This window comes from Erinaceus europaeus, chromosome 1, assembly GCF_950295315.1.
Source record: "Erinaceus europaeus chromosome 1, mEriEur2.1, whole genome shotgun sequence".
In the NCBI taxonomy this organism is placed as follows: Eukaryota; Metazoa; Chordata; class Mammalia; order Eulipotyphla; family Erinaceidae; genus Erinaceus; species Erinaceus europaeus.
The window spans coordinates 71,353,549-71,379,613 of NC_080162.1; the positions used below are offsets into that span (position 1 = coordinate 71,353,549).

The 26,065-nt window shown below is 51.9% G+C and overlaps 1 protein-coding gene across 5 annotated transcripts; it reads left to right on the forward strand.

The window, feature by feature from the left end:
• Positions 1-420: 420 nt before the first annotated feature.
• Positions 421-24,802, forward strand: SLC4A11 (solute carrier family 4 member 11). Of its 5 annotated transcripts, XM_060187271.1 has the most exons (20): positions 7,672-7,894; positions 9,029-9,076; positions 11,789-11,941; positions 12,066-12,115; positions 12,354-12,585; positions 12,671-12,752; positions 12,980-13,103; positions 20,019-20,225; positions 20,296-20,389; positions 20,481-20,606; positions 20,687-20,800; positions 20,885-21,017; positions 21,272-21,345; positions 22,386-22,620; positions 22,695-22,801; positions 23,053-23,221; positions 23,309-23,482; positions 23,797-23,992; positions 24,071-24,240; positions 24,378-24,802. In XM_060187271.1, exons 1-20 carry the CDS (start codon positions 7,777-7,779, stop codon positions 24,439-24,441), a joined length of 2,670 nt encoding a protein of 889 aa, XP_060043254.1. In that variant the 5' UTR covers positions 7,672-7,776; the 3' UTR covers positions 24,442-24,802. The 5 variants fall into 5 exon arrangements, with proteins under 5 accessions (XP_060043253.1, XP_060043262.1, XP_060043245.1 ...); XM_060187270.1 differs by lacking the exon at positions 7,672-7,894 and adding an exon at positions 421-565 and having other exon boundaries at positions 20,687-21,017; XM_060187279.1 differs by lacking the exon at positions 7,672-7,894 and adding an exon at positions 6,561-7,356 and having other exon boundaries at positions 20,687-21,017.
• Positions 24,803-26,065: the final 1,263 nt, after the last annotated feature.

Consider the following 26,065-nt stretch of genomic DNA (forward strand, 5'->3'; position numbering starts at 1 on the left):
TCACCTCTCGAAAAGCTTTCCCCTACACGTGGGAACAAGGGGCTTGAACCTGGGTCCTTGTGCATTGTAACATGTGCGCTCAACCAGGGACACCACCACCTGGCCCTAGACCACCTCATGTTTACCCACTAGGCAACTAAGCCTGGTCCCCAGGCCTGATCGAAAACCAAATTTGGGGCTCCCACAAATAAGCACCAATGCCACATGGCAAGTCCTCATTCCTAGAGGGATAGATAGTATGAGAACAACATCTCTTCCCAGAAACAATGGAGTTAATGCAGTTACAACTGGACACAGATTTGAGGGGCCAGCTCCCAGGGCAACTTATAAAACTCCACTGACCCCAAAGAAAGTCTATATAGCTGGTTCAGGAAGCCACCCCTCTCAAGGGGACAGGGCAAACCAGAAGCAGAAGCAGAAGGCACCTAGGCCACCTGAGGAGTCAGTGAGGAAGGAGGCCAGGGAATCAGTAGTCTCAGGCTGGGAGACCTGATACAGCTGGAAAGAAAGATGGGCTAAATGGACTTCACTGCCCTGAAAACCTCTGAGATGGCACTGGTGACAGGTAAACAGCCCGGACCTCAGGGAGCTCCTGGGCCGAGGGTGGGTGGTAGTACACCTGGTTGAGTGTGTGTTAGCATGTGCAAGGACCCAGGTTCAAGTCCCTAGTCTCCACCTACAGGAGGTTAAGCTTCACAAGTGGTGAAGCAGTGCTGTTTCTCTCCATATCTCCCCAACCCCCTCTTGATTTCTTTCTCTACCCAATAAGTAAATATAAAAAGAAAGAAAGAAAGAAAGAAAGAAAGAAAGAAAGAAAGAAAGAAAGAAAGAAAGAAAGAAAGAAAGGAGGAGCTTCAGAGTTAGGGACCAAGAAGGGTTGAACTCTCTTTGATGGTGTGAGCCGGAGAGGCCTCTCTTGAGAGCAGAAGGATAGCAGGAGGCCAGGGAAAAGCTTCAAATGCAGCTCTTGTGACACCCAGCCCATCAAGGCCTAGAGGCAAGAGGGTACTGGCTGTGTTGAAGGAGCAGCTGGTAGAGACGGCAGGTATTGTGACTGAAGCAGGTCCCCTAGGGACTGGAGGGTCAGGCTGAAGGGGGTAAACAGGTTGGGGGGCCAGGTGGTAGCAGCCTCCTCACCCACACCCTTAACTCCCCTGGGCCATAGCAGGGAGTTTGGAGTTGTTCTCTAAGATTGGAGGTGGAGGAAAATGGATGGGGGCAGGGCAGAGAAAGGCTTGTGGGAAGGGCCTGGCTGAAAGTTCAAGTCGGCAAAATCTATTTTGATGGCAAACTCAGCCAAACAGACTCGGGTCAGATGTGGGAGGCCAAAGGGATACTGGTGGGGTGAATAGTGGACTGAGGAGCTCTCTTTTGTCTAGAGTTCTTGAGCCATCCAGGTTGCGGGGAGGCCCCGTGATGGTAGAGAGACATGGCTGAGGGACCCTGGACAGGCTAACAGGGTATGAGGGTGGGCGGGCGGAAAAGGAGAGACAGGAGCTGCAAGGAAAGAGGGGCAGGACTTGCAGGAAAACTAAGATGAGGTGACCTTGATGATTACAGCTTCTGTGGAAGGGTGGGGACAAAAGTCAGGTGTGAGTGGGCTGAAAAGCGCTGAGGAGTTGGCGTGGAGACACAGAAGCAGAGAGCTCTGAGCTGGGCTCTGTGCCCAAATGCAGCTGAGGAAATGGGTGGTACCTGGAGGAGGAGGGCTGTTCAAAGGAATGCCTTGTTTTTTGCTTTCTTAAATATTACTTTTTAAAAAATATTTATTTTCCCTTGTTGCCCTTTTTATTGTTGTTGTTGTTGTTGTTGATGTCATCATTGTTAGATAGGATAGAGAGAAATGCAGAGAGGAGGAGAAGACAGAGGGGGGAGAGAAAGAGAGACACCTGCAGACCTGCTTCACCGCCTGTGAAGTGACTCCCCTGCAGGTGGGGAGCCAGGGGCTCCAACCGGGATCCTTAATCTGATCCTTGTGCTTTGTGCCACGTGCACTTAACCCACTGCACTACCACCCGACTCCCAAATATTACTTTGTTTTTTAAAGTAAATTTATTTTAAATAGAAACAGAAGCAGAGAGAGAGAGAGACAGAGAGAGAGAGAGAAAGACAAACTAATCACAACATTGAAGCTTCCTTCGATGCACTTAGGGGCCAGTCTTGAGCCTGAACCTGGGTCAAGAACTTTTTTAAAAAACAGTGTTCTTTTTTAAAGTTTTTTTTTTCCTCCAGGGTTATCATTGGGACTCAGTGCCTGCACTATGAATCCACTGCCCCCAGTGGCTATTTTTCCCCTTTTGTTGCCTTTGTTGTTTATCGTTGTTATAATAATAACAATGCTGTTTTTGCTGTTGTCCTTGTTGGATAGGACAAAGAGAAATCAAGAGAGGAGGGGAAGAGAGAGAAGGAGAGAGAAAGATAGACACCTGCAGACCTGCTTCACTGCTTGTGAAGCGACCCCCCCCCCCCCCCCGGCAGGTGGGGAGCCCAGGGCTGGAACCAGGATCCTTGTGTGGGCCCTTGCGCTTTGCACCATGTGCGCTTAACCCACTGTGCTACCGCCCAGCCCCCTCTTTTTTAAGATTTTATCTTTTCTTTTTTTTAAAAAATATTTATTTATTCCCTTTTGTTGCCCTTGTTGCTTCTTTATTGTTATAGTTATTGTTGTTGTTCTTGATGTCGTCGTTGTTGGATAGGACAGAGAGAAATGGAAAGAGGAGGGGAAGACAGAGATGAGGAGAGAAAGACAGACACCTGCAGACCTGCTTCACTGCCTATGAAGCAAACCCCCTGCAGGAGGGGAGCTGGGGGCTCAAACCAGGTTTCTTACACTGGTCCTTGCGCTTGGTACCACATGCACTTAACCCGCTGCGCTACCGCCTGGCCCCCTCTTTTTAAAAAATTTTATCTTTTCTATTTATTTGATAGGAACAGAGAGAAATTGAGAGGGGAGAGAGAGATAGGGAAAGAGACAGAGAGACAACTGCAGCCCTATTTCACCACTTATGCTTTCCCTCTGCATGTGGGGATCAGGGGCTTGAACCCAGGTTCTTGTTAACGTATGTGCTCAACCAAGTGCGTTGTCAACTGCCCCCTCCTATTTTTTTTTTTTCCTCCAGGGTTATTGCTGGGCTCGGTGCCTGCACCATGAATCCACCGCTCCTGGAGGCCATTTCCCCCCCCCTTTTTTTTTTGTTGCCCTAGTTGTTGCAGCCTTGTTGCAGTTATTATTGCCATTGTTGACGTTGCTTTGCTGTTGGATAGGACAGAGAGAAATGGAGAGAGGAGGGGAAGACAGAGAGATGGGAGAGAAAGATAGACACCTGCAGACCTGCTTCACCGCCCGTGAAGCGACTCCCCTGCAGGTGGGGAGCCGGGGGCTCGAACCGGGATCCTTAAGCCGGTTCCTGCGCTTTGCGCCACGTGCGCTTAACCCACTACGCCACCGCCCGACTCCCTGCCCCCTCCTATTTTAATGAGGTAGTGTAGAGTCATTTCCTCATCCAGATTCTTTTTTATCACCAGGATTGTCATTGGGGTTTGGTGCCTGCACTGTGAATCCACCACTCTTGGTGGCCACTTTTCCCTTCTCTTACTCCTTCCTTTTGACAGAGAGAGATTGAGAGGAGGGAGAGAGAAATAGGGAGAGAGACACTTACAACACAGCCTCACCACTCCTGAAGCTTCTCGCTACAGCTGGGGACTGGGACAGGGGTATCAGGGTGTGGAGGGCGGCAGTAAAAAGGGGCCATGGCAGAGGAGGGTATTAAAGTCTTCAAAGAAAAGGAAGAGACAGGTGTGGGTGAGGAGGCTGCTACCACGTGGTCCCCTACATATTTACTCTTTTTGCCTGACCCTCTTGCCCCCAGAGGACCCTGCTTCCGTCACCATATCTTCTACCAGCTGTTCCTCCAACACAGCCAGTACCCTCCTGCCTCTAGGCCTTTGTCGTTAAAGTTCGAGGCTCTAGCAGGCCGGGCTAGCTTTGCGGCGGCAGACAGAGAGGACCAGAGACACACGGCTGGGCTGGGAAGCTTTATTCACGAGCGGGCAAACGTGCTCTCCTGTCTTTCTGCTCTGGCGGCAGAGAGAGACCCTTAAACTAATCACCACACAGATCTGTCCTGCATCCCCTCACGCGGCCGCCCCAAGAACTCTGGCACTACTTAGCATCGGGGCAGGGAGAAAAAGAGGCGCGAAACTAGCAAAGGCCAAAACAGTTTCTCCCAGAGGTGGGGAGAAGGAGACCAAACCAATATGAAACATACAACAAGCCTTGCTGGGCTGGATGTCACAAGCTGCATCTGAAACTCTTCCCTGAACTCAGGTTTTAGAGCATGGCAGTGTGTGTGCTTAACCAGGTGTTCTTAAACATCACAGTGGATGCCTTTAATTTTTTTTTTTTTTTTAGATTTTATTGGAGAAGAATCAGTACATGCAATGCTGGGGATTGAACTCAGGGCCTCATGGTTGTGAATTCAATATTTTATCCATCATGCCACCTAGTAGGAAGCTTTCTCTCTCTCTCTCTCTCTCTCTCTCTCTCTCTCTTTTTTTTTTTTTTTTTTTTGTGCCAGAGCACTGCTCTGCTCTGGCTTATGGCTGTGCAGGGGACTGAACTTGGAGACCTCAAAGTCTAAGGCAAGTGTTTTGCATAAACACTTTACTATCTCCCCATTCCAATTTTTTTGTGCTGTGTGGGGGCCTTGTGAATGCTTGAACCCACAGTTCATGAATTACCTTTTTCATTCTTTCTCTTTTCAAACACAGAGAGAGGCACCACAACATCAGAGCCTGCCACTTGCCAAGGGGCTTTTTCTGGCCCCTCCATCCAGATTCTAAAAGAAACCTAGTGGCTTTAGGGGAAAACTGAGTTGAAAATCCTGCGAAAAACCATTACGTGTCAGGAGTCAGGTGGTAGTGCAGCGGGTTAAATGCAGGTGCCACAAAGCGCAAGGACCAGCGTAAGGATCCTGGTTCGAGACCCTGGCTCCCTACCTGCAGGGGAGTCACTTTACAAGCAGTGAAGCAGATCTGCAGGTGTCCTTCTCTTTCCCTCTGTCTTCCCCTCCTCTCTCCATTTCTCTCTGTCCTATCCAACATCATGACATCAATAACAATGATAACTGCAACAATAAAACAAGGGCAACAAAAGGGAAAAAATAAATATTAAAAAAATTATGTGTCTTATGGAAGCCTCCCTGAGTGCCTTTGCACTCACAGTCCTGAATCTGAGACTCCAATGGAATGAAAGAGAACGTGTGGGAGTCCGGCGGTGGCCAAGAAGGTTCAGTGCACATGGCACAAAGGGCAAGGACCAAGGACCGGCGTAAGGATCCCGGTTGGAGCCCCTGGCTCCCCACCTGCAGGGGAGTCGCTTCACAGGCGGTGAAGCAGGTCTGCGGGTGTCTATCTTTCTCTCTCCCTTTCTGTCTTCCCCTCCTCTCTCCATTTCTCTCTGTCCTATCCAGCAACAATGACATCAATAACCACAACAATGTTAAACAAGGGCAGCAAAAGGGAAAATAAATAAATAAATATTAAAAAGAAAAAGAAAGGAAGAAAGAAAGAAAGAGTGTCTGAAGAGCCACTGGGGCAAGACCTTGGTCACAGGGAAGGTCGGTGGGAGGACTGAAGGAAAGCAGGGGCACCAGGGGACCAGAAGCCACAAGGACAGAGTGCAGGAGGCGACAGAGGGGAAGGGGGCAGTGTTGGCAAGTGGAGGGGCGGGGTGGTAAGAACCGGGGGTTGCCCCTCCAAGCCAAGGTGGCTTCATGCAATAGGTGAGTTGTGCCACCTCCTTGATTGCAAGTGACGGCAGGGGGCATACCCAGATGATTAAGGTTAGGAGCAAAATGAGTGGCTTTTCACCACCCCCTCATCCTGCCTTGCTCCATTAGGGAGTCAGTTTGTCTGTTAAACTTTCCCTCAGCCTCCCACTGTACCCCAAACCCGCTGATGTTGGAAGTCTGTGCCCAGGGCAGGGGCTTTCGCTACAATTCCAGGGCGGAAGGGAAGGTGTGCTCATCAGATGGCCGTGTCTTTTCTCGCGGGCTGCCCACCCCCAGGAGGGAATACTGTCCGGAGTCCGTCCTCATCCCCGGCAGTGTACAGCCCCTGACTTTACTCCTAAAACGCCTTATCTCGTTTGGAGAGGAAACGCCGCGGTTTCGGCGGCTCTCCAGCTTCACGCTCCTCCAAAGTGCCTGGAGCGCAGAGCGCTGGGGGCTCAGGGCGACCCCCCAGCAGAGGCGAGTTCAGCGGGTGCGGGGAGGGGGCGGTGCGCGGTGGCCGTGGACTGTCTCAACTGGAGGCGGGGAGACAAGTCATTGCTGGAATTCAGGCAGAGCACGGAGGCTTAGCAGGGTTAAGACTTTGGACGGGGGTGGGGGTATAGCATAATGGTTATGCAAAGAGACTTTCATGCCTGAGCCTCTCAAGTCCCAGATTCAGTTCCCCACACCACCATAAGGCAGAGCTGGACGGGGAAATAAATAAAATATATATTTTTAAAAAGACTTTGGACGGCCAAGCAGCTGAATTGGATGGTGTTCCTGCTCTGCCAAGTGCACGACCCGGGTTCGACCCTGCTGCCCCCCGCCGCGCTAGAGGAAACTTCTGTGCTGCGGAGTCTCTCTCTCTCTCTCTCTCTCTCTCTCTCTCTCTCTCTCTCTCGACCTAAAAAACGTCAGTCGGGGTGGTGAATTCCAGGTGACGACAGAAAAAAAGTATGAGGAGGACTTTGGAAGGGGAGAAGAGTTCCCGTGTCAGTCCGGGGCCCAGCACCCCCCTCCCCTGCGCCTTTGCCCGTCTAGCCCCAGAAAGCGGGGCGCTGGGGATGGGAGGAAGCGAGCCAAGAGCCAGGACCCTGGTTCGAGAGACGATGAAGAAGGGACGCGAGCAGGGCCGAGGCCGCCGGGACGGGAGGGTTGAGGGCTGCGCGGCTCAGGGCGTAGCCGGGGACGGGCGCCGCCCGTCTAGTGAGTCCGGGCGCGCTTCCTGGAGGAGGAGTCCTGCGTTTGCCGCCTGAGCAGCCGAGCTGAATGGGGGGCGGGACGGTCGACGGGCTGGGCACAGCGGAGGCCCCCTGCGGAGGGGAGGGATTGGGCGGGCGGCGCATTTAAAGCCGACGCCGCGGCAAGCCTCCTCCGCCCCGCAGCAGAGGCTCAACTCCGCGGCTCCTCCGGGTTCTCCGGGTCCTCCAGGTCCTCCGGTTCTGCCCCTGAACCTGCGCGGCCCCGCCCCTGCCGAGCGCGGCCCCGCCTGGGCGGCGCGCAGACCCGCGGAGCGCAGGAGCCACCGGGGCCAGTAGCTGCGATTCCCCGGGCGGCCCGTCGGGGTGGCGGCGGCACGCAGGTGAGTGCGGGGCGGCAGGGGCGCCTCCTCTGCGGCAGGGCCTCCCGCGCCGAGGCGGCATTAGGACCCTGGCGCGGAGCGGGGGTGTGTCGCCGCAGCGTCCCGGGAGCCTGGTTTGGGGTCCCCTGGAGCTCGGGGTGCGGAGTTGGGGGCGCGCGCCTGTGTTCCGCCATCGCGGGGTCAGGTGCGGGGCCACGGCCACAGCTGCCCAGCCGCCTCCAGCCTCGCAGGGTCGGGGAAGAGCCCACGGGCGGGCGGGAAAACTATCCGAATTCTGAAGTTTGGGGACTGGGCGGGCGGGCGGGATTCAGATGGAGGCAAAGGGGGCGGGGGAGGCCCAGGAACTGCACCGGGGGCTCTGCGCCTTTGCTTTGTAATTGTTTTTGACGCTGGGGCTGCTCGGCTTCGCACTGGTTTCACATGGGCGGGGTGGGGGTCGGGAGGCCCCGGAGTGCCAGGGCTCCCCCTGTTTGCCCTCCCCTGTGGCGTGCCAGGAGCTCGAACTTGGCTCACGCACAGCAACGCAGACGGCCTCCGGGTAAGCTATCTCGCCGGGCCCCACGCAATGCTTTTACGACTTAGAGCTCTGCCATCGTCTTCTGGAAATTCTGAAGTTTGGGGACCGACCGAGGTGACCGGAGGCGGGATGGGGAGCTCGCGGTGGGCGGGGCGCAGCTGCAGCGAGTCCCGGGCACCCCCAGAGCCAGCTCCAGGGAGCCGCGGGTGGCTCCATCTCTCCCGATGCCTCGGGGTTCCGGCGCTGCGGGGTCTCGGAGCTGCAGCCCCCCGAACCCCGGTGTGAGTGGGGCGGGTGCCAGCCACTCCCTTTCAGGCTCCCCTAGTCCTCACTCTCCGCCCCTGCCCTGGCCTCACTGCTCCAGTGCCAGCCTCACTGCTCCAGCCCCACGTTCTTTGGAAGCAACCTGGACTCCCACGCCTCCTCTTCCCTCCATCCGCATCATGCACCCCAGCCCTCCCAGCCCGGATCCCACAGCTCCTGCAGCTCGCTTCCTCGACAGCGAGGCGCAAACAGCCGAGCTCGGGCGGCGCGGGGAGCGCACAGCGCCCCCTCCTCCCCTGGTGACCAGTGGCCAGGCTCCGGGTCCGGGGCTGGGTGGGCCGGGAGGCGGCGGTTGCCTGGCCTGACCCTGGGCACGTGAGGCTGGGGCGACTGCACGTGTGTTGATTGAGTCTGGATTACCCCCTTGACTCATCTGTGGAAAAGGGGGGACACATATTGGAGAAAAGACCTGGCATCTGGGCTTGGCAGCGAGGCCAGGAGAGCCCGGGCCAGCAGAGCACCGTGCAGCCTTTACCGCAGGCTGTGGAGCGGGACTGGTCTCCCCAAAACAGCCCTGGTGAGAACTTGTGTGAGGACTCCGAGGTTTATTAGGGTATTGTCAGTAACTCCTGAAGAATATTTCACTTCCCCACCTGGCGAGACCCTAGCAGATGGGCTGAAAAGCAACAGGCTACTCCTAACTCATCCAGGGGCCCCTCACAGTATTGCTCCCCTGTTGCTTTGTCTCCCCACCTAAGCCGGTCTGTGATACAGGTGTGAGCAATGGGAAGGGCTGGGAGTCGGTATGGGGTGCACAGCAGGTGGGCAGGCACCTGAGACCATCTGGAGTTGGTTGGTGGAGCTGGTCACAGGTCTTCCCTTCCCTTGCAGGAAACCGTGGTGACATGTCACAGGCTGGATTCTATGAGGAAACAGGAGGTGAGCGTTTCAGGTGGGAGTAGGTGGGTCTCAAATCTCTGGGAGTACCTGAACTATCCAGCTGAGTACCTTGGCATTGCCCCTCCCCCCCATCCTCTGCTGGTGCTGGGATGCTTCTGGCTTCTGTTCTCCAAGAGGTGTTTGGGGAGGGGGGTGCCATGTGATGTGGGTCTCTGCTTCCTCTCCCAGGCTATGTGGAGGATGCATCTGATAGCCTCCTGTACTTCACATTTACTCATCCCACTCAGATAAGTAGGTCAGATGAGTTGGTCAAGTGTTATGTATCAGAGCCCTCAGCTCCCACCCATCCCTGTGAAGGAGAGATTGTCCTCACCCTCTAAAGACATGTCAGTGCTCCTGTTGCACTGGCTAGCTGTTTTCATTTCTGTGGCTCTGGGCTGGTTCTGGGCTGTTTGTTCTATGCACAGACCTGATAGCTGGTCTCACCATAACAGAGTGGTCAGTGGGGTGGTTCATGGACAGAGTGGTGATATGTTCTTACCCAACATGCCCAGGGCATGGTGAGCCAGAATGCTGGTGGGCAGGGTAAGGATGTACAGGGGCATCGTAGGAGCCTTGAGTGACCTGCACATCTAGATGCTCAGTGGAGCCCAAGGTGTGGAATGGGAGCAGCTCTGGGAAGTAGTGGGCGTGAGTGAGAGCAGGTTGAGACCAGAGGCCCAGGTAGTCTAGGCAAAGCAGGGCTGAGATTGGGGAGGAAGGAGTGATCCTTTGTGGACATGAGTTCTCTGACAAAAGTGAGGACATCTTTAACTTAATAACATTTCATGAAGGGAGTCGGGCGGTAGCGCAGCGGGTTAGGCGCAGGTGGCACCAAGCGCAAGGATGGGGATTAGGATCCTGGTTCGAGCCCCCGGCTCCCCACCTGCAGGGGGGTCGCTTCACAGGCAGTGAAGCAGGTCTGCAGGTGTCCATGTTTCTCTCCCCCTCTCTGTCTTCCTCATCTCTCTACATTTCTCTCTGTTCTATCCAACAATGATGACAACAATAATAACTACAACATAAAACAACAAGGGCAACAAAAGGGAATAAATAAATAAATATTTTTTTAAAAAATAACACTTATTGTGGTGAGGGTGGGGGGTGCTAGCACCTCCACTAGAGAAAAGGCCCAGTGAGCACAGGACACAGGGTGGCGGGGGAGCAGCCCTGGGATGTTCAGCGGAAGCTGGCAGGCAGGAGTGGAAATGAGTCAGGGTGAGTCACTGCCTGACAGGTGGGGGCATGCTGCTGACCCTTCTCTGTCTGCACAGGTGTTCGGTGGGCCTTGTGTGTCTGGACCCCCTTTTCTGGGTGCCCTCTTAAGAGGTGGGCTGTCAGGGATCCACAGAGCAGTCAGGAAGAGGTATTGACTGAACCAAAAGAAAGATAGCTCTAGAATGACTTCCCAAAAGGGGATTCTTTTGAGGTCTTGAAGGCCTTTCAAGGAGGATGCTGGCTGATTGGCAAGAGGAGTGAGAAATGGAGGTGGCAATTGAGACCAGGAACAGGGTCAGCAGCACTGGTTCAGACTGTTCTCTCAAGCCTGTATGGGGACCTCTGCATGTTACCTGGAGGCCTTTCTGTAGGAGTGTGAACTGAACAGGAACTGAGGGGCAGTAAGAGAAAGCAGCAGGTGCTGTGCTCTGGGCCCCAAGACACCCCTGTGACACCCCTCACTCACCACAGATAGAGGCCTCCTTCTGGGAGTCCTATCTTCCGCGCTGCCTGGCTTTTTCTCTGGCTTTCCTGCTTCTCAGGCCTGGTCTGATGTCATCACCAGATCTTTCAGCCTCCTGCTGTTTCCTCCCCACCACAGCCTTCCCAGGAGCAAGGGACACCCTGAGACTACCAACCAGGGATGGGTTGGGACTTTGGTGGCTTTAGAGACCCAAACAGATCTGGGTCCTAGAACCTAGGGTACTTGAGGGGACAGAGTCCAGGCAGTCCTGCTGGCATTATATTGAATAGTTAGCCCAGAGTTTTGTGGAATGAACATCTTTTAAAAAATTTTTTTATTATCTTTATTTATTGGATAGAGACAGCCAGATATTGAGAGGAAGGGGGGAGAGAGACAGAGAGACCCCTCAGCCCTGCTTCACCACTCATGAAGCTTTCCCCTTGCAGGTGGGGACAGGGGGCTGAACCTGGGTCCTTACACATTGTAACATGTATGCTCAACTGGGTGCGCCACCACTCGGCCCCCAGATCTGTCTTTCTATCAGTCTATCTCTCTTTCTCTCTCTCTCTCTCCTTCCTTTGTTAAGTAGGAGCCTCAGACATGCATGATTTTATTATTTCCAGGGCTGAATTTTTCAGAGAGGGACAGAGATAGAGGGACAAACAGACACAACAGTAGAACTTACCCCAATGCTATGGTACCAGGATTTGTGAGCACATATTTCTTAAGCTGAATGTATTATCAGTGACATGAAGGGGTCAAAAGGGTGCAGTCCTTTGTTTTCCATAACTGAAGAATGTTGGAGAAAATGTTGGGGTGGGAGTTGGGGGCAACTGCTGGCCAGCTCTGTACTCTGAGGTGGGCCAGGCCTGAAGCCTCTTTCTTAGGCTCTGAGGGGTCTCCCTCACTACTCATGGAGACTGCAAAGTCCAGGGCTCCTCCTCCTTGGTCTTGGAGTCTTTCCCCCTGGTGTATAGCACTGACAGCCTAGCTCTCTTGGGGGTCTCTCTCGGTGGTGGTTGGGGCTCTAGGCTACCTTAAGTGTGACATGGATGATACCTCTGAAACCCGTGAAGAGAGCTTGGGGGATGAGGTCTTCGACACAGTCAACTCCTCCATTGTGTCTGCTGAGAGCATCCGTTTTTTTGTCAATGTCAACCTCGAGGTGCAGCCCAGCCAGGCAGGTATGGTGGTGGTAGTAGGGACAGGCTTGGGAGAGGGCAGAGGACTGTGCAGGTATACCCCTATTCCACCGAGAGGGACCTGGAAGGGCAGGCTGGCCTTCTGAGCCCTCTCACTCTCCTCTAGCCGAGGGTGAAAACATTGGAGGCTCGGGTCTCCTGCATACCTCCAGGAAGGTAAGTATGCCCCCTCCCCTAGGGCAGCAGCAGACATTCCTGGACAGCACTCACGGTGGAGGCAGCTGCTCTCCTGGGATGGCTGTCAGGCCAGGCTGATGCTGGGCCCACCCTCCACCAGGGAACACTGTTCCTTGGAGGGCAGGGGACCCAGGGACCAGCAACAGAAGAGGGGCCAGGCAGTGACCGAGGGACTCAATCATGGGTCCATGTGGTACTGGATGCGGGGTCCCCACAGTACTTGAAGTTGAAGAACTTTGAGGAAGAGATCCGTGCACACCGTGACCTCGTTGGCTTCCTGGCCCGGGCCAGCATCATCCTGAACGAGACGGCCACCTCTCTGGATGATGTGCTTCGGGCCATGCTGCACCGCCTCGCCCAGGACCCACACAACACCGAGCCCGACTGCAACTTGGACCAGCTCATGGCCATCCTCTTCACTGATGCTGGGGCACCCATGGAGGGGAAAGGTGAGGTCCGTCTCCCTGCTTGGGCTGAGGGTGCTGGGAGCTGGGCCACTGACCCTCCCGCACTGTACCCCAACTCTTTCCACAGTCCACCTGCTCTCCGACATCATACAAGGGGTTACTGCCACGGTCACAGGAGTGCAGTACCAGCAGTCATGGCTCTGCATCATGTGAGTTGTCAGCCTGTCACATGGCACCATGGAGTCAGGTGTCATTGTCCCTGCAAAGCTGCGCCACTCACACTGGGGGTGAGAGGGTGGGGTGGGGTATGTGTGTGAGAGCACTTGCTTTTTTTTTTCCTTCCTCTCCCTAGCTGAGGTCACTGGGGGTCAGAGTGGGGGTCTCTAGGTGGGGGGGTCCAGCTTCCCAGGGTGGTGACTGATCCCTCTCCCGCCAGCTGCACCTCCAAGGCTCTGCTGAAGCGGCATGTGTGTATCAGCCGCCTGGTCCGCCCGCAGAATTGGGGGGAGAATTCCTGCGAGGTGCGGTTTGTCATCCTGGTGCTGACTCCACCCAAGATGGTGAGTAGGAAGGGTGGTCCCACTTCTCAGGAGGGTTTTCGGGCACCCTGCCCTCTTCATAGCGTCACTGCTTATGTGGGCTGGAGGTCTCAAAACTAGCTGTTACAGGCCCCACTCTTCTCTCTTTTGTTTCTTTTTTAAATAGTTGATACTTTATTTTAATCAGAGAGAGACAGGGGAAAAGAGAGAAGACACTGCTGAGCTCTTGCTTATAGGAGTACAGAGGATTGAACCTGGGACTTTGGAACCTCAAGCATGAGTGTCTTTTTGTGTGGCCATTATGTTGTTTCCCCTGCCCAGCCTCATTCATGTATTTATTAATTCATGAGAGAGAGACAGAGAGTGGTCCGGGAGGTGGCTCAGTGCATAAAGCATTGGACTCTCAAGCATGAGATCCTGAGTTCAATCCCTGGCAGCACATGTACCAGAGTGATGTCTGGTTCTTTCTCTCCTCCTACCTTTCTCATTAATAAATAAAATCATAAAAAAGAGATCCCCACCTGCAGGGGAGTCACTTCAAAAGTGCTGAAGCAGGTCTGCAGGTGTCTATCTTTCTCTCCCCCTCTCTGTCTTTCCCCCCTCTCTCCATTTCTCTCTGTCCTATCCAACAACAACGACATCAATAAGGACAATAATAACTACAACAATAAAACAAGTGCAACAAAAGGGAATAAATAAATAACTAAATAAAAAGAGAGAGAGAGAATGAAGCAGAGCAACACTCTGGCACATATGATGCTGGGGATCAAACTCATGACCTTCTTAGAATCCAGTGCTTATCCACTGAGTCACCTCCTGGGCTGAAAGGTGTCCTCCTTATGATTGAACAGTATACTTTTCTACATAATATTCTAGTTTTTGAAAAGCTGGATAATTGATTATTATAAATTGTATAAAAGGCATAAAATTGAAGTGATCGTGTTTTTCTTTTACTGTCCCTTATGATGAATTTTTTTATTTACATATTTATTTTGTGGAGTCTGGGCCTTACACTCCAACTGTTCAGATGGACAGATAGACAGACACCACAGTGCCTGAGCTTCCTCTGGTGCTGTATACTTCTAGGTGTCAGGGCTGGAACCTGGCCCATATGCATGGCAAGGCATTTGCCCTACCTGGTGAACAACCTTGCTGACTCTTGAATGGATACTTATGCTGCTTCTGTATCTTGGCTCTTTTTGAGTAATGCTGTAATGCTTGTACTTCCTTCTTGACTGAAAATAGGTACATTAGGAAAAAAAAAAAAGATTGGGAGTTGGGTGATAGCACAGCAGGTTAAGCGCAGGTGGCACAAAGCGCAAAGACCAGCATAAGGATCCCGGTTCGAGCTCCAGGCTCCCCACCTGCAGGGGAGTCGCTTCACAAGTGGTAAATCAGGTCTGCAGGTGTCTGTCTTTCTCTCCCCCTCTCTATCTTCCCCTCCCCTCTCAGTTTCTCTCTGTCCTATCCAACAACGACATCAATAACTACAACAGTAATAACTACAACAATAAGACAACAGGGGCAACAAAAGGGAATAAGTAAATAAATAAATATTTTTAAGAAAGATTTAGGGGTAGTGAAAAAGCTCATTTGGATAGTGCGCTGCATTGCAATGTGCATAACCCAGTTCAAGCACAGCCCCCATTACACTGAAGGAAGCTTTGGTGCTGCGGTCTCTTCATACTCTGCCTTCTCTTTTTCTATCCAAAAAAAAAAGTGGGGAGGGGGGTGACTATTAATACATGAAAGTGTTTCACGAGAGTACTCTTCTGGTACATGAAGTACCACAGATTGAACCAGAAACCTCAGGCATGCCAGTCCAGTGCTCTTTCAGTTGAGCTATTTCCCCAGCCATTCAAAGAGGGATTTTTGGGGTCTGGGTGGTAACTTACCACAATGAGCAAGGACCTGGGTTCAAGCCCCTAGCTACAGGGAGGAAGCTTTACAAGCAGTGAAGATGTGTTACAGGTGTCTCTTTCCCTCTGCCATCTCAATTTTTGTCCTATCAAAACAAAAGAAAGATAAATTAAAAAAAAAAAGAGTAGGAGATACAATATTGCTAAAAATTATTACTCAGTGCTGGGGACATAGTGTTAGTTGTAGCACAGCAGGCTCTGTTTGGCCTGCCTTAGCCCTAACCCTTGCAGCTGACTGATTTCATGATTTTCTGGACAAGGAAACCCATATTTTCCTGTCCATATACTTGGTTGGAGCATCTTGCTTTTATATATATATATTTTCCCTTTTGTTGCCCTTGTTTAACATTGTTGTGGTTATTGATGTCGCTATTGTTGGATAGGACAGAGAGAAATGGAGAGAGGAGGGGAAGACAGAGAGGGGGAGAGAAAGATAGACACCTGCAGACCTGCTTCACCACTTGTGAAGTGACTCTCCTACAGGTGGGGAGCCAGGGGCTCGAACGGGGATCCTTCCACCGGTCCCCGTGCTTTGTGCCATGTGCACTTAACCCTCTGCGCCACTGCCTGACTCCCAGCATCTTGCTTTTGTAGGATCTAAGGATGATACAGCTTTAGGAGTTATTGTTTAAAAGGAAAAGGATTTTAAAATTGCAAGATAAGAATGACCTCTCAAGACTTAGAAGGCCCTTAACACTTAAAGCTCCCACTAACTTCCTGATAATTCTATCCAGCCTCTGGCGTAGACTCAAGAGCTTGGTGGGATTCTTTCAGGGCCTTCTGTATGTGAAGAAACTTCCAGGGCTTCTTTTCTGGGGGGTTTTTCCCTGGGGGGTTCATAGATATGCTGTGGGTTTCTGCAGATAACACTGTGCTGGTGAGATGGGAAGGGAGTTAGGGCAGTGAGTAGCTCTCAGGTCAGGGAGTGGCAGCCAACACTGTGTGACTAGGCTGGTGCCTCAAGACAGGCCAGACACTCCTCAGGAGAACAAATCTGTGGTAAAGCTAACCAGAGGAGCTCGGCAGTGGTGCACCCAGTTGAGTGCAAGGACTTGGGTTCGAGCCCCCCCTCCTCTGCAGAGGGGACACTGTAATAGTGGTGAAGAAGGTCTCCAAGTGTCTCTCTCTTAATTTTTTTAAAGATTTATTTATATTTATTTTTCCCTTTTTGTTGCCCTTGTTTTTTATTGTTGTAGTTATTATTGTTGTTGATGTCGTCATTGTTATATAGGACAGAGGGGGGGAAGACAGAGGAGGGGAGAAAGAGAGACACCTGCTTCACCGCCTGTGAAGCAACTCCCCTGCAGGTCAAGAGCCTGGGGCTCCAACTGGGATCCTTCCGCTGGTCCTTGTACTTCACGCCACATGCGCTTAACCCACTGCACTACTGCCCGACTCCCACTCTCTTAAATTTTTATTATCTTTATTTATTTGTTAGGTAGAGACAACCAGAAATTGAGAGGAAGGGGGAGATAGAGAGAGAGAGAGACTCCTGCAGCACTGCTTCACCACTTGTGAAGCTTTCCCCTTGCTGGTGGGGACTGTGGGCTTGAACCTAAGTCCTTGCAGATTATAACATATGCAGTCAACCAAATGTGCCATCACCCAGTCCCATTCTCTCTCTTTCTCTCTCTCTCTCTCCCCTCCCTTCTCAATTTCTCTCTCTATTAAAATAGAAAGGAAAAAGAAAAAAGAAAAAAATGGCTGCCAGGAGCAGTGAATTTGTAGTGCAGGCACAGAGCTCTAACAAGAACCCCAAATAAATAAAATAAATAAAGCTGGGCCCGAGAGTGTGCAGAGTGGCCCCCAGATTCTAGCTTTGGCCATCAGATAGGAGTAAACATGGCTCAGGGGTGAGAGATTTGGCCTTGGCCATAGTTGAGGCTGGATGTTGAGTTCACAGACAGCATTCATCTTGGCTAGGCAAGAGGGTTGGAGAAGGCTTTGTGACAAATATCACTGGTAAAATGTAGTAGGGTAAATATTTTTCTCCATCATGATTTCATTATCCAAATTTACAAGATTTGTGCTTAAGACAAGATAAATTCCTGAATTTAATAAGCACTCATATAAATTTCTCCCTTTTATCATTTTATTGGGGATGGGGGTAATGAGTTAATAGCATAATTTTTGACGCATGAGTACCATGATAGCTGTCTGAAAACACGGTTGTCCCCAGCTTGGGTCCATTTCCACCACCATGCCCCAGAACCCCTTCTTTGCCAGAGGCCTTTGCTTTAGTGTAATACACTACTACCAATCCAAGTTTTACTTTTTTTGTTTTAAACTAGTAATTTAATATTGAGTTACAAAATTACAAGATAACGGGTACAACTCCACACCGTTCCCACCATGAGTTATATATCCCCATTCTCTCCATTGTAAACTACAGCAGTTCTCCTAAGGCTGCAGTTACAGGTTAACTATTATTTCTGCAACTGTCTGTCTACATTTGTCCCTTCCCCCCACCATGGTCCCATTTACTCTTCCTTTCCAAGTCACACACATACCTATTACTATATCCAAATGTCCCTCCCTTTTTCTTCATCTCTCTTTGGGTCCTGATAGAGCTGGAGTTCAGATCCCTCTGTTCATCTTCCCTCTATCATTTTTCCCCCATTGGGAGTATGGACCAAAGACAATTTTTTTCAACCAAAAATTTTTTGGGGGTGCTCACCTTGTGTTTTCCATTTTTGTCCTCCTTCTTAAATTCAACCAGTAAGTGAGATCTTTCCATATTTGTCCTCTTTTTTATTTTTCTTTAATCTTACCTCACTTAAGGTGACTCCTTAGGGGGCCAGGTAGTGGTGGCCCTGGTTAAGTGCACACATTACAGTGCACAAGGACTCAGGTTCAAGCCCCTGGCCCCCACCTGCAAGGGAAAGCTTCATGGGTGGTGAAGCAGGGCTACAGGTGTCTCTCTGTCTCTTCCTCTCTATCTCCTCCTCCTCTCTCAATTTCTCTGTCTCTATCCAATAATAAATAAATAAAAATATAAAAGAACAAAACATGATTCTTTCAAGATCTATCTAAGATGAGGCAAAGGAAATGACTTCATTTTAAAAGGCTAAGTAGTCCAACTTTTTCCTTGTCTGTTGTATTTTATTTTATTTTCACCAGAGCTCTGCTTAGCTGCTCTGGCTTATGGTAGTGTGGGGGATTGAACCTGGGACTTTGGAGCCCCTGGCCACACTACAATTTTCTTAGCCACTCATCTTTCATTTAGCAACTAGATTACTCCCAACTTTGGTTTATTACATATTTTGCTAATATGAACATATGTGTGTACACATCTCTTTGGATAGGTATTTATTTCCTTTTGCATAAATCCTCAGGAGATAAATTACTGGGTCATAGAATATGTCCATTTCTAATATTCAGAGAAAGTTCCAGATTTTTCCACAGGGGTTGGGTCAGTTTATATTCCCACAGCAGAATGAATGAGTCTCACAGATGTGAAGTAGTACCTTATTTTTATTTACATTTCTCTGATAATCAGTGAATTTGAGTGCTTTCTCATATGTCTGTTGGCTCTCTGGATCTTAGGTAAAGATTCTGTTTGAGTCTTCTCTCTATTTAAAAAATCTTTTTTAACTTTATTTGATAGAACAGAGAGAAATCAAGAGGGGGCAGAGGGAGAGAGAAAGACACCTGCAGCCCTGCTTCACTGCTCATGAGTGTGTTTGAGCACCACTTCAACCATCAACTAAAGTTCTTTCTCACTTTATTATTTTAAATTATTATTCTTTATTTTATTTTATTTTATTTTATTTTGCCTCCAGGGTCATTGCTGGGACTTGTTGCCTGCACTATGAATCTACTGCTCCTGGAGGCCATTTTTCCCATTTGTGTTGCCCTTGTTGATGCTATTGTTATTGTTGTTATTGCTGTTGTTAGGACAGAGAGAAATCAAGAGACGAGGGAAAGACAGAGAAGGGGAGAGAAAGATAGACACCTGCAGACCTGCTTCACCGCTTGTGAAGCGACCTCCCCTGCAGGTGGGGAGCCGGGGGCTGGAACTGGGATCCTAATGCCGGTCCTTGTGCTTTTCACCATGTGTGCTTAACCCACTGTGCCCCCTAAATTATTTTATTTATGTGTATATTTATTTATTATTAGATGGAGACAGAGAAATTGAGAGGGGTGGAGGAGATAGAGAAGGAGCGAGACAGAGACACCTGCAGCCCTGCTTCACCACATGTGAAGCTTTCCCCCTGCAGGCGGAGACCACCAGGGGTTTGAATCTGGGTCCTTGTACACTGTAATGTGAGCACTTAACCAGGTATGCCACTACCTTCCCCCCTTCCCCATTTTTAACGATGGTTTTGTTGTTGTTGCTGGTGGTGCTGAGTTTAGTGAGGTGTTTTTACATTTTAGTTATTAACCGTTTATGTAATATATAGCATATAAAATATAGGGTAGTGATGGTTCCCTTTGCTAGGCTGAGAATTTATTTTACATGAATTTTTTAAGATTTATTAATTGATAGAATCAGAGTGTCACAGGGCCATAGCAGGGATCGAACTCAGGGTGCTCATGTTTGAGAGCCCAACACTCGGGGCCAGGCAGTGGCACACCTGGTTAAGTGCACACACTATAGTGTGCAAGGATTTGGGTTCAAGTCCCTGGTCCCCACCTGCAGGGGGAAAGCTTCACGAGTAGTGAAGCAGTGATGTAGGTGTCTGTCTGTCTCACTCCCCCTCTCCCACTCCTCTCAATTTCTGTCTCTATCCGATAATAAAATTTTAAAAAAGAGTCCAACATTTTAGGCATTGCACCACCTCCTGGGCTGTAGAACTCAAGAGTATCTAAGAAAAGCATTTGATTGGTGGCAGTTCCAGTGGTCTGCTGCCCTGGTGGAAATTGGGACAGATCTGCTAGTGTTTGAACCTTGGGAGATGCACCCCACTGCCACTTCACAGGGGAGCGCTTGCCACCTGTCTGGGGGTGGCCCAGGCAGGGCAAAGCATCCTCCATTCCTCGTGGCTGTTGTTGTGACTCTCCTTCCCATTCCCAGAAAAGCACTAAGACTGCGTCAGAGGTGGGGCGCACCTTCGCCACCATGTTCTTGGACATCAACTTCCGCCAGAAGCTCCTGAGAACCCGCACAGAGGAGGAATTCAAGGAAGCCCTGGTACATCAGCGACACCTGCTCACCAGGGCGTGCCAGTACCCACCCTTGGCATCCAACATGAGCACCACATGCACCCACAGACACCCCCAGGTATGCGGCCGAGGCAGGGGGTACTGTGGGCTGTCTCCTTCAGGGCTGACCAGCTCTCTGTCCTCCTCAGCCTCCAGGACCCAAGGACTTCTTCCCCGTGGGGAAGGGCATTTGGGAGGACATTGCCCGCAGGCTTCCCGTATACCCGCTGGACTTCACTGACGGTATGCGGTTCTGTGGCTCAGGCCCCCAGGCCATGTGTGCGTAGGTCCAAGTGTGTCTGATCAGCCCTTCCTCCTGCGCCCCTGCTCCTAGGCATCATTGGGAAAAACAAGGCCGTGGGCAAATACATCACCACCACTCTGTTCCTCTACTTTGCCTGCCTCCTGCCCACCATCGCTTTTGGGTCCCTCAATGACGAGAACACAAATGGGGTCATCGGTGAGGGGCAGGAGTCTGTGGGGCAGGCTGGCGGGTGGGGTCCTGGCAGAGGTGTCCGCCTGATGCCCCTGCCCCTTCAGACGTGCAGAAGTCCATCATCGGCCAGAGCATCGGGGGCCTCCTGTACGCACTCTTCTCAGGGCAGCCGCTGGTGGTGCTGCTCACCACTGCACCCCTGGCTCTCTATATTCAAGGTGCGGTGAGCAGTGGGGTGGGGGCTCCCGGAGTTCCTGACCCCTTCTCGTCCCTGACTGCCCACCCTGTCCCACTGCCTGTAGTGATTCGTGGCATCTGTGATGACTATAATCTGGACTTCAACTCCTTCTACGCGTGGACAGGCCTGTGGAACAGTTTTTTCCTTGCACTTTACGCCCTCTTCAACCTCAGCCTGGTCATGAGTCTCTTCAAGAGGTGAGTGGGCCTTCCCCAAGCTGTCAGAGCCCTCAGACCAGGAGGGAGACTGAGGCCAGGGCACAGTGTTGGCTTCCATGAGGTTTCTAAGGCTTTGCAGCTAGAACTGCAGGGCAGCCTCACTTTACCGCTGCCCCAAGGACAAAGCCTGGGGTCTGGGCCCAGTCTGTGGCAGGAAGGCCTTGGGAACCTGGGGAGACCTTCCTGCCACCAGGACTTTGCTCCATCTTCTGAGGCTCGTGACCCCTCGACAGATCCACAGAAGAGATCATCGCCTTGTTTATCTCTATCACGTTTGTGCTGGATGCTGTGAAGGGCATGATTAAAAGTAAGTGTGTTGGGACTGGGCAGTGGTGCACCTGGTTAAATGCACATCCTACCATGCACAAGGAACCAGGTTTAAGCCCCCCTGCAAGGGGAAAGCTTCACAAATGGTGAAGCAGTGCTGCAGGTACCTGACTCTCTCCCCTCCCTCTCAAGTTCTCTTTCTTCTATCAAATAAAATAAAGTTACAAAATGTTGGGGCTGGGTGGTGGTGTGCCTGGTTGAGTGCACATGTTATAATGCACAAGGACCTAGGTTCAAACCACCAATCCTCATCTGCAGGGGTGGGGGGAAACTTTGTAAGTGGTGGAGCAGTGCTACAAGTCTCTCTCTTTCTCTCTATTGCCCCCTTCCCTCTCAATAAATAAATATAGTAAAAAAATTTAGAAGGAGTCGGGCTGTAGTGCAGCGGGTTAAAGCGCAGGTGGCACAAAGGGCAAGGACCGGCGTAAGGATCCCGGTTCAAGCCCCGGCTTCCCACCTGCAGGGGCGTCACTTCACAAGTGGTGAAGCAGGTCTGTAGGTGTCTTTCTCTCCACCTCTCTGTCTTCCCTCCTCTCTCCATTTCTCTCTGTCCTATCCAACAACGATGACAACAATAATAACTACAACAATAAAACAACAAGGACAACAAAAAGGGAATAAAGAAAAAAGAAAAAAATTAGAAAAAGAAAGTTTAAATAAAAAGTGTGTAGTTGGTGATCACTTGCTACAGGGGAAGCTGAGGAGCTGAGGCGAGGCAGGGCTGTAAGCAGGGCTGGGGCAGCCCAGGGTACTCAGGCTGTAGTTGCTCCCACACCTGTCGTGTGGGCCAAGGCTGGTAGAGAGCTCCACGCGCTGCAGGATGTCTGGGCTGCCCCAGGCAGGGCAACGTGGGCAGAGCCAAGATGAGTGATTTCAGAGCAAGGATGGAGGGTGGACAGATGGGGTCCCAGCTCTGCTCCCCCTGCTCCCAACCCTCTGGGCCCTTCCAGCCCACATTCAGGAGGACACTGAACCTCTTGGAGTTCAGAGCAAAACCTGTAGGTAGGCCTGTCTGCTCAGTCTTTCAGAAGTACTACTATGGGTACAGCTTAGAGCTCTTCCGTGTGGGAAGCACATCCCTGGGGAACCTGTTGAGCCTCAACAGCAGCCTCCACACCGCCCTCAACAGCAGCCTCTCAGCTGGCCCACTGGAAGCCAAGCCTACCGCCAGCCATCCTGAGACAGCCATGCTCAGCCTCCTCATCATGCTAGGCACGCTCTGGCTGGGCTACACACTCTACCAGTTCAGGAAAAGGTGAGGGGGGCCTCAGGGTGTGGGTCAGGGGCCGTGAGCACCCAGCCCATGCTGACACACCCCTCTGCCCCCAGCCCCTACCTGCACCACTACGTGCGTGAGATCCTGTCGGACTGCGCCCTGCCCATCGCAGTGCTCACCTTCTCCCTCATCTCCTCCTATGTTTTCTGGCAGATCAAGAGTGAGTGGGGGAAGGAGGTGTGCTGGGGCCACGGCATACAGGGGGCCCTGGGTTCATCCCCAGAACATGAGAGTGAGAGATGAGTGAAATGCTGTACGTAGATGGTAGAGTAGAGCACTGCACGCATACTCCTGTCTGTTTCTCTCTCACTCAAATTGGAAAACAAAAAAAAAGCTGGGATTAGGTTGGGGGTGGGGTGGGGCTGCTGCCCAGGGCTGCAGGTGAGAACTGGGGCCTATACTCTGCTACAGCGAGCAAGTTCCGCTACAACCCCAGAGACAGCCTGTTTGTGATGGCCAGGATGGACTCACTGTCCCTGGTGGCCATTGCCGGCGCCATGGGTCTCGGCTTCCTGCTGTCCTTGCTCTTCTTCATCGAGCAGAACCTGGTGGCTGGTTTGGCTAATGCACCAGAGAACAGGTTTGCAGGGCTGGGCGGGAATAAGTGTGTGTGTCAACTCTTCCAAGTGGCCACCAGGGCTCTGGCCACATGGGTCCATCTGTGCAGGCTGGTGAAGGGCACTGCCTACCACTGGGACCTCCTGCTCATCGCCATCATCAACACTGGACTGTCTCTGTTCGGGCTGCCCTGGATTCACGCTGCGTACCCCCACTCTCCATTGCACGTCCGGGCCTTGGCTTTGGTGGAGGAGCGTGTGGAGAACGGGCACATTTATGAGACGTGAGTGTCAACAGCAGCCCCTTAATAAGACCTGAGGGAAGGATGTCTCACTTGGATAGTGCTTGCCACGTGCAGGATTCAGAGTCGAACTCAGGCCCCAGTGCGCTGAGGAAAGCTTTGGTGCTGTGGTTTCTTCCACTCTTTCTGCCCCTCTGACTCTCTCAGAAACCCAAGGGAAGTCACATGGACCCTGTGGTATCCCTGGACCACATGTGATGTGAGAGGGATGGGGCCCCGAAGTGACCAGGCCTCGGGACCACGAGTGACCTGAGGTGTGGCGTGTGGTCCCTCACCTGCACACTGGGCCTGTGCAGGATTGTGCACGTGAATGAGACGCGGCTGACCACCCTGGGCGCCAGCATCCTGGTGGGCTTCTCCCTCCTGCTGCTGCCCTTCCCGCTGCAGTGCATCCCCAAGCCCGTGCTCTACGGCCTCTTCCTCTACATCGCGCTGACCTCCATCGACGGCAACCAGCTGTCTGAGCGAGTGGCCCTGCTGCTCAAGGAGCAGGTGAGGGTCTGGCCTGAGGGGCGAGGGGTGTAGACGGGGAATGTGGGCCTGCTCACGCCTGGATCCTGCCGCCCACAGACTTCGTACCCACCTACCCACTACATCCGGAGAGTCCCCCAGAGGAAGATCCACTACTTTACAGGCCTGCAGGTCCTGCAGCTGCTGCTGCTCTGTGCCTTTGGCATGAGCCCCCTGCCCTACATGAAGATGATCTTCCCCCTCATCATGATTGTCATGATCCCTATCCGGTACCAGCAGACGAATGGCGGCGGGCAGGAGGGCCCTGCTGGGTGGGAGAGTGGGCGGGCGGGGCGGGTGCTCTCTGCTTTCTCCTCTGACCCCGAGCTCAACCTTCCTGCCTCATCTTCCTGCCTCCTCCTGCCAGATACAACCTGCTGCCCCGAATCATTGAATCCAAATACTTGGACGCCATGGATGCTGAACACTGAGACCTTGGCCACACCCTTGTTCGCCTGTCCCTCCAGGTCTAGCACTGTGGCTGGATGGGGAAGAGATCTGGGTGTCTTTGGGGGGTGATGCTCTGTGATGCAGCCCCTCGCAGCTGTCTCAACATGCCTAGGGTCTCTGGGCATTGTGGAGGCTCGGCAGTATGCGTCCCCCTCTCTCCTCGTAAGCCTTTAGTTTTGGGTTGAGAACACTGCTCGGGGCAGCTTCTGCCCAGGGTGGAATTAAGCAGGATGTGTATTTTCTTTTGATAAAAGAGTCTGATACTTGAGAGAGAAACCATTTCCTTGGTTGTATAAGGAATTGTGTGCACATTATAGAATAAAGCTTGTTTCTATGCTTCTATGTGCTGCTTCCACCCTATGGCCAGGCCCTACAGACGGGAAGTCAAAGGAGCCCACTGAGGCGAGGTCATGTGCCACCTACTAGCATCACCTCCAACCCCACACAGAGGGTGACTGATCACGGGAACGTGGAAGATACAGGAGGCCTTTGCGCTTTCATATTGCCAGCGGCCTACGCGGGAAATGATGTGAAGCAGTGTGTGCAAAGGCCCTGAGAGAGGGATTGGGGCCTTCAGTGAAGAATGGTGGGTGGAGGTGCAGAAGGGGTGATGGGTACGTGATGGAATGGCTCTGACTGCCAGAGGCAGCAGCAGAGCAGCTGTTTGCAACTATCCTGTTGTGGATCCTATAGTGTATACTAAGGGCACATGGAGGGGCAATGACGGTGAGGATGGAGAAAGAAATCTTGTTGCAGGACGTGGGGATTAGTATGGAGGTGAGACTGTATTTACTGGTTTGGTCATTTGGTGGTCGAGGGCCCATGACAGTAGCAGGCAGTATTGCTCTGGGATTCAACAGAGTACCTCTCTGTTGATGCCTAGAAGTACCTGGTTTAGTGCACACAGTACTAAGTGCAAGGATCCAGGTTCGAGTCTCGGGCTCCCCACCTGCAGGGAGGGGAGGCTTCACAAGTGGGTGAGGCAGGTCTGCAGGTCTTTCTCTTTTTTTTTTTTTTTTTAACCAAAGCACTGCTCAGCTCTGCTTATTGGTGGTGCAGGGGATTGAACCTGGGACCTTGGAGCTTCAGGCATCTTTCTCTATCTCTCCCTCCTCTCTCAATTTCTTTTCTTTTCTTTTCTTTTTTTTGCCTCCTTTTTATTGCTGGGGCTCGGTGCCTGCACTATGAATCCACTCACCGCTCCTGAGGCTATTTTTTCCTTTTTGTTGCCCTTGTTGTTTATTATTATTGTTGTTATTACTGTTGCCATTATTGCCGTTGTTGTTGGATAGGACAGAGAAATCGAAGGAGGATGGGGAAAGAAAGATAAGACACCTGCAGACCTGCCTCACCGCTTGTGAAGCGACGCCCCCTGCAGGTGGGGAGCCCGGGGCTCAAACCGGGATCCCTACACGGGTCCTTGCGCTTTGTGCCATGTGTGCTTAACCTGCTGCACTACCACCGGTCCCCTCCTCTCACAGTTTTTTTCTGTTCTAGCCAATAAAAAGCAAATAGAGTGGGGTAGATAGCATAATGGTTATGCAAAGAGACTCTCAAGCCTGATGCTCTGGAAATCCAAGGTTCAATCCTCTGCACCACTATAAG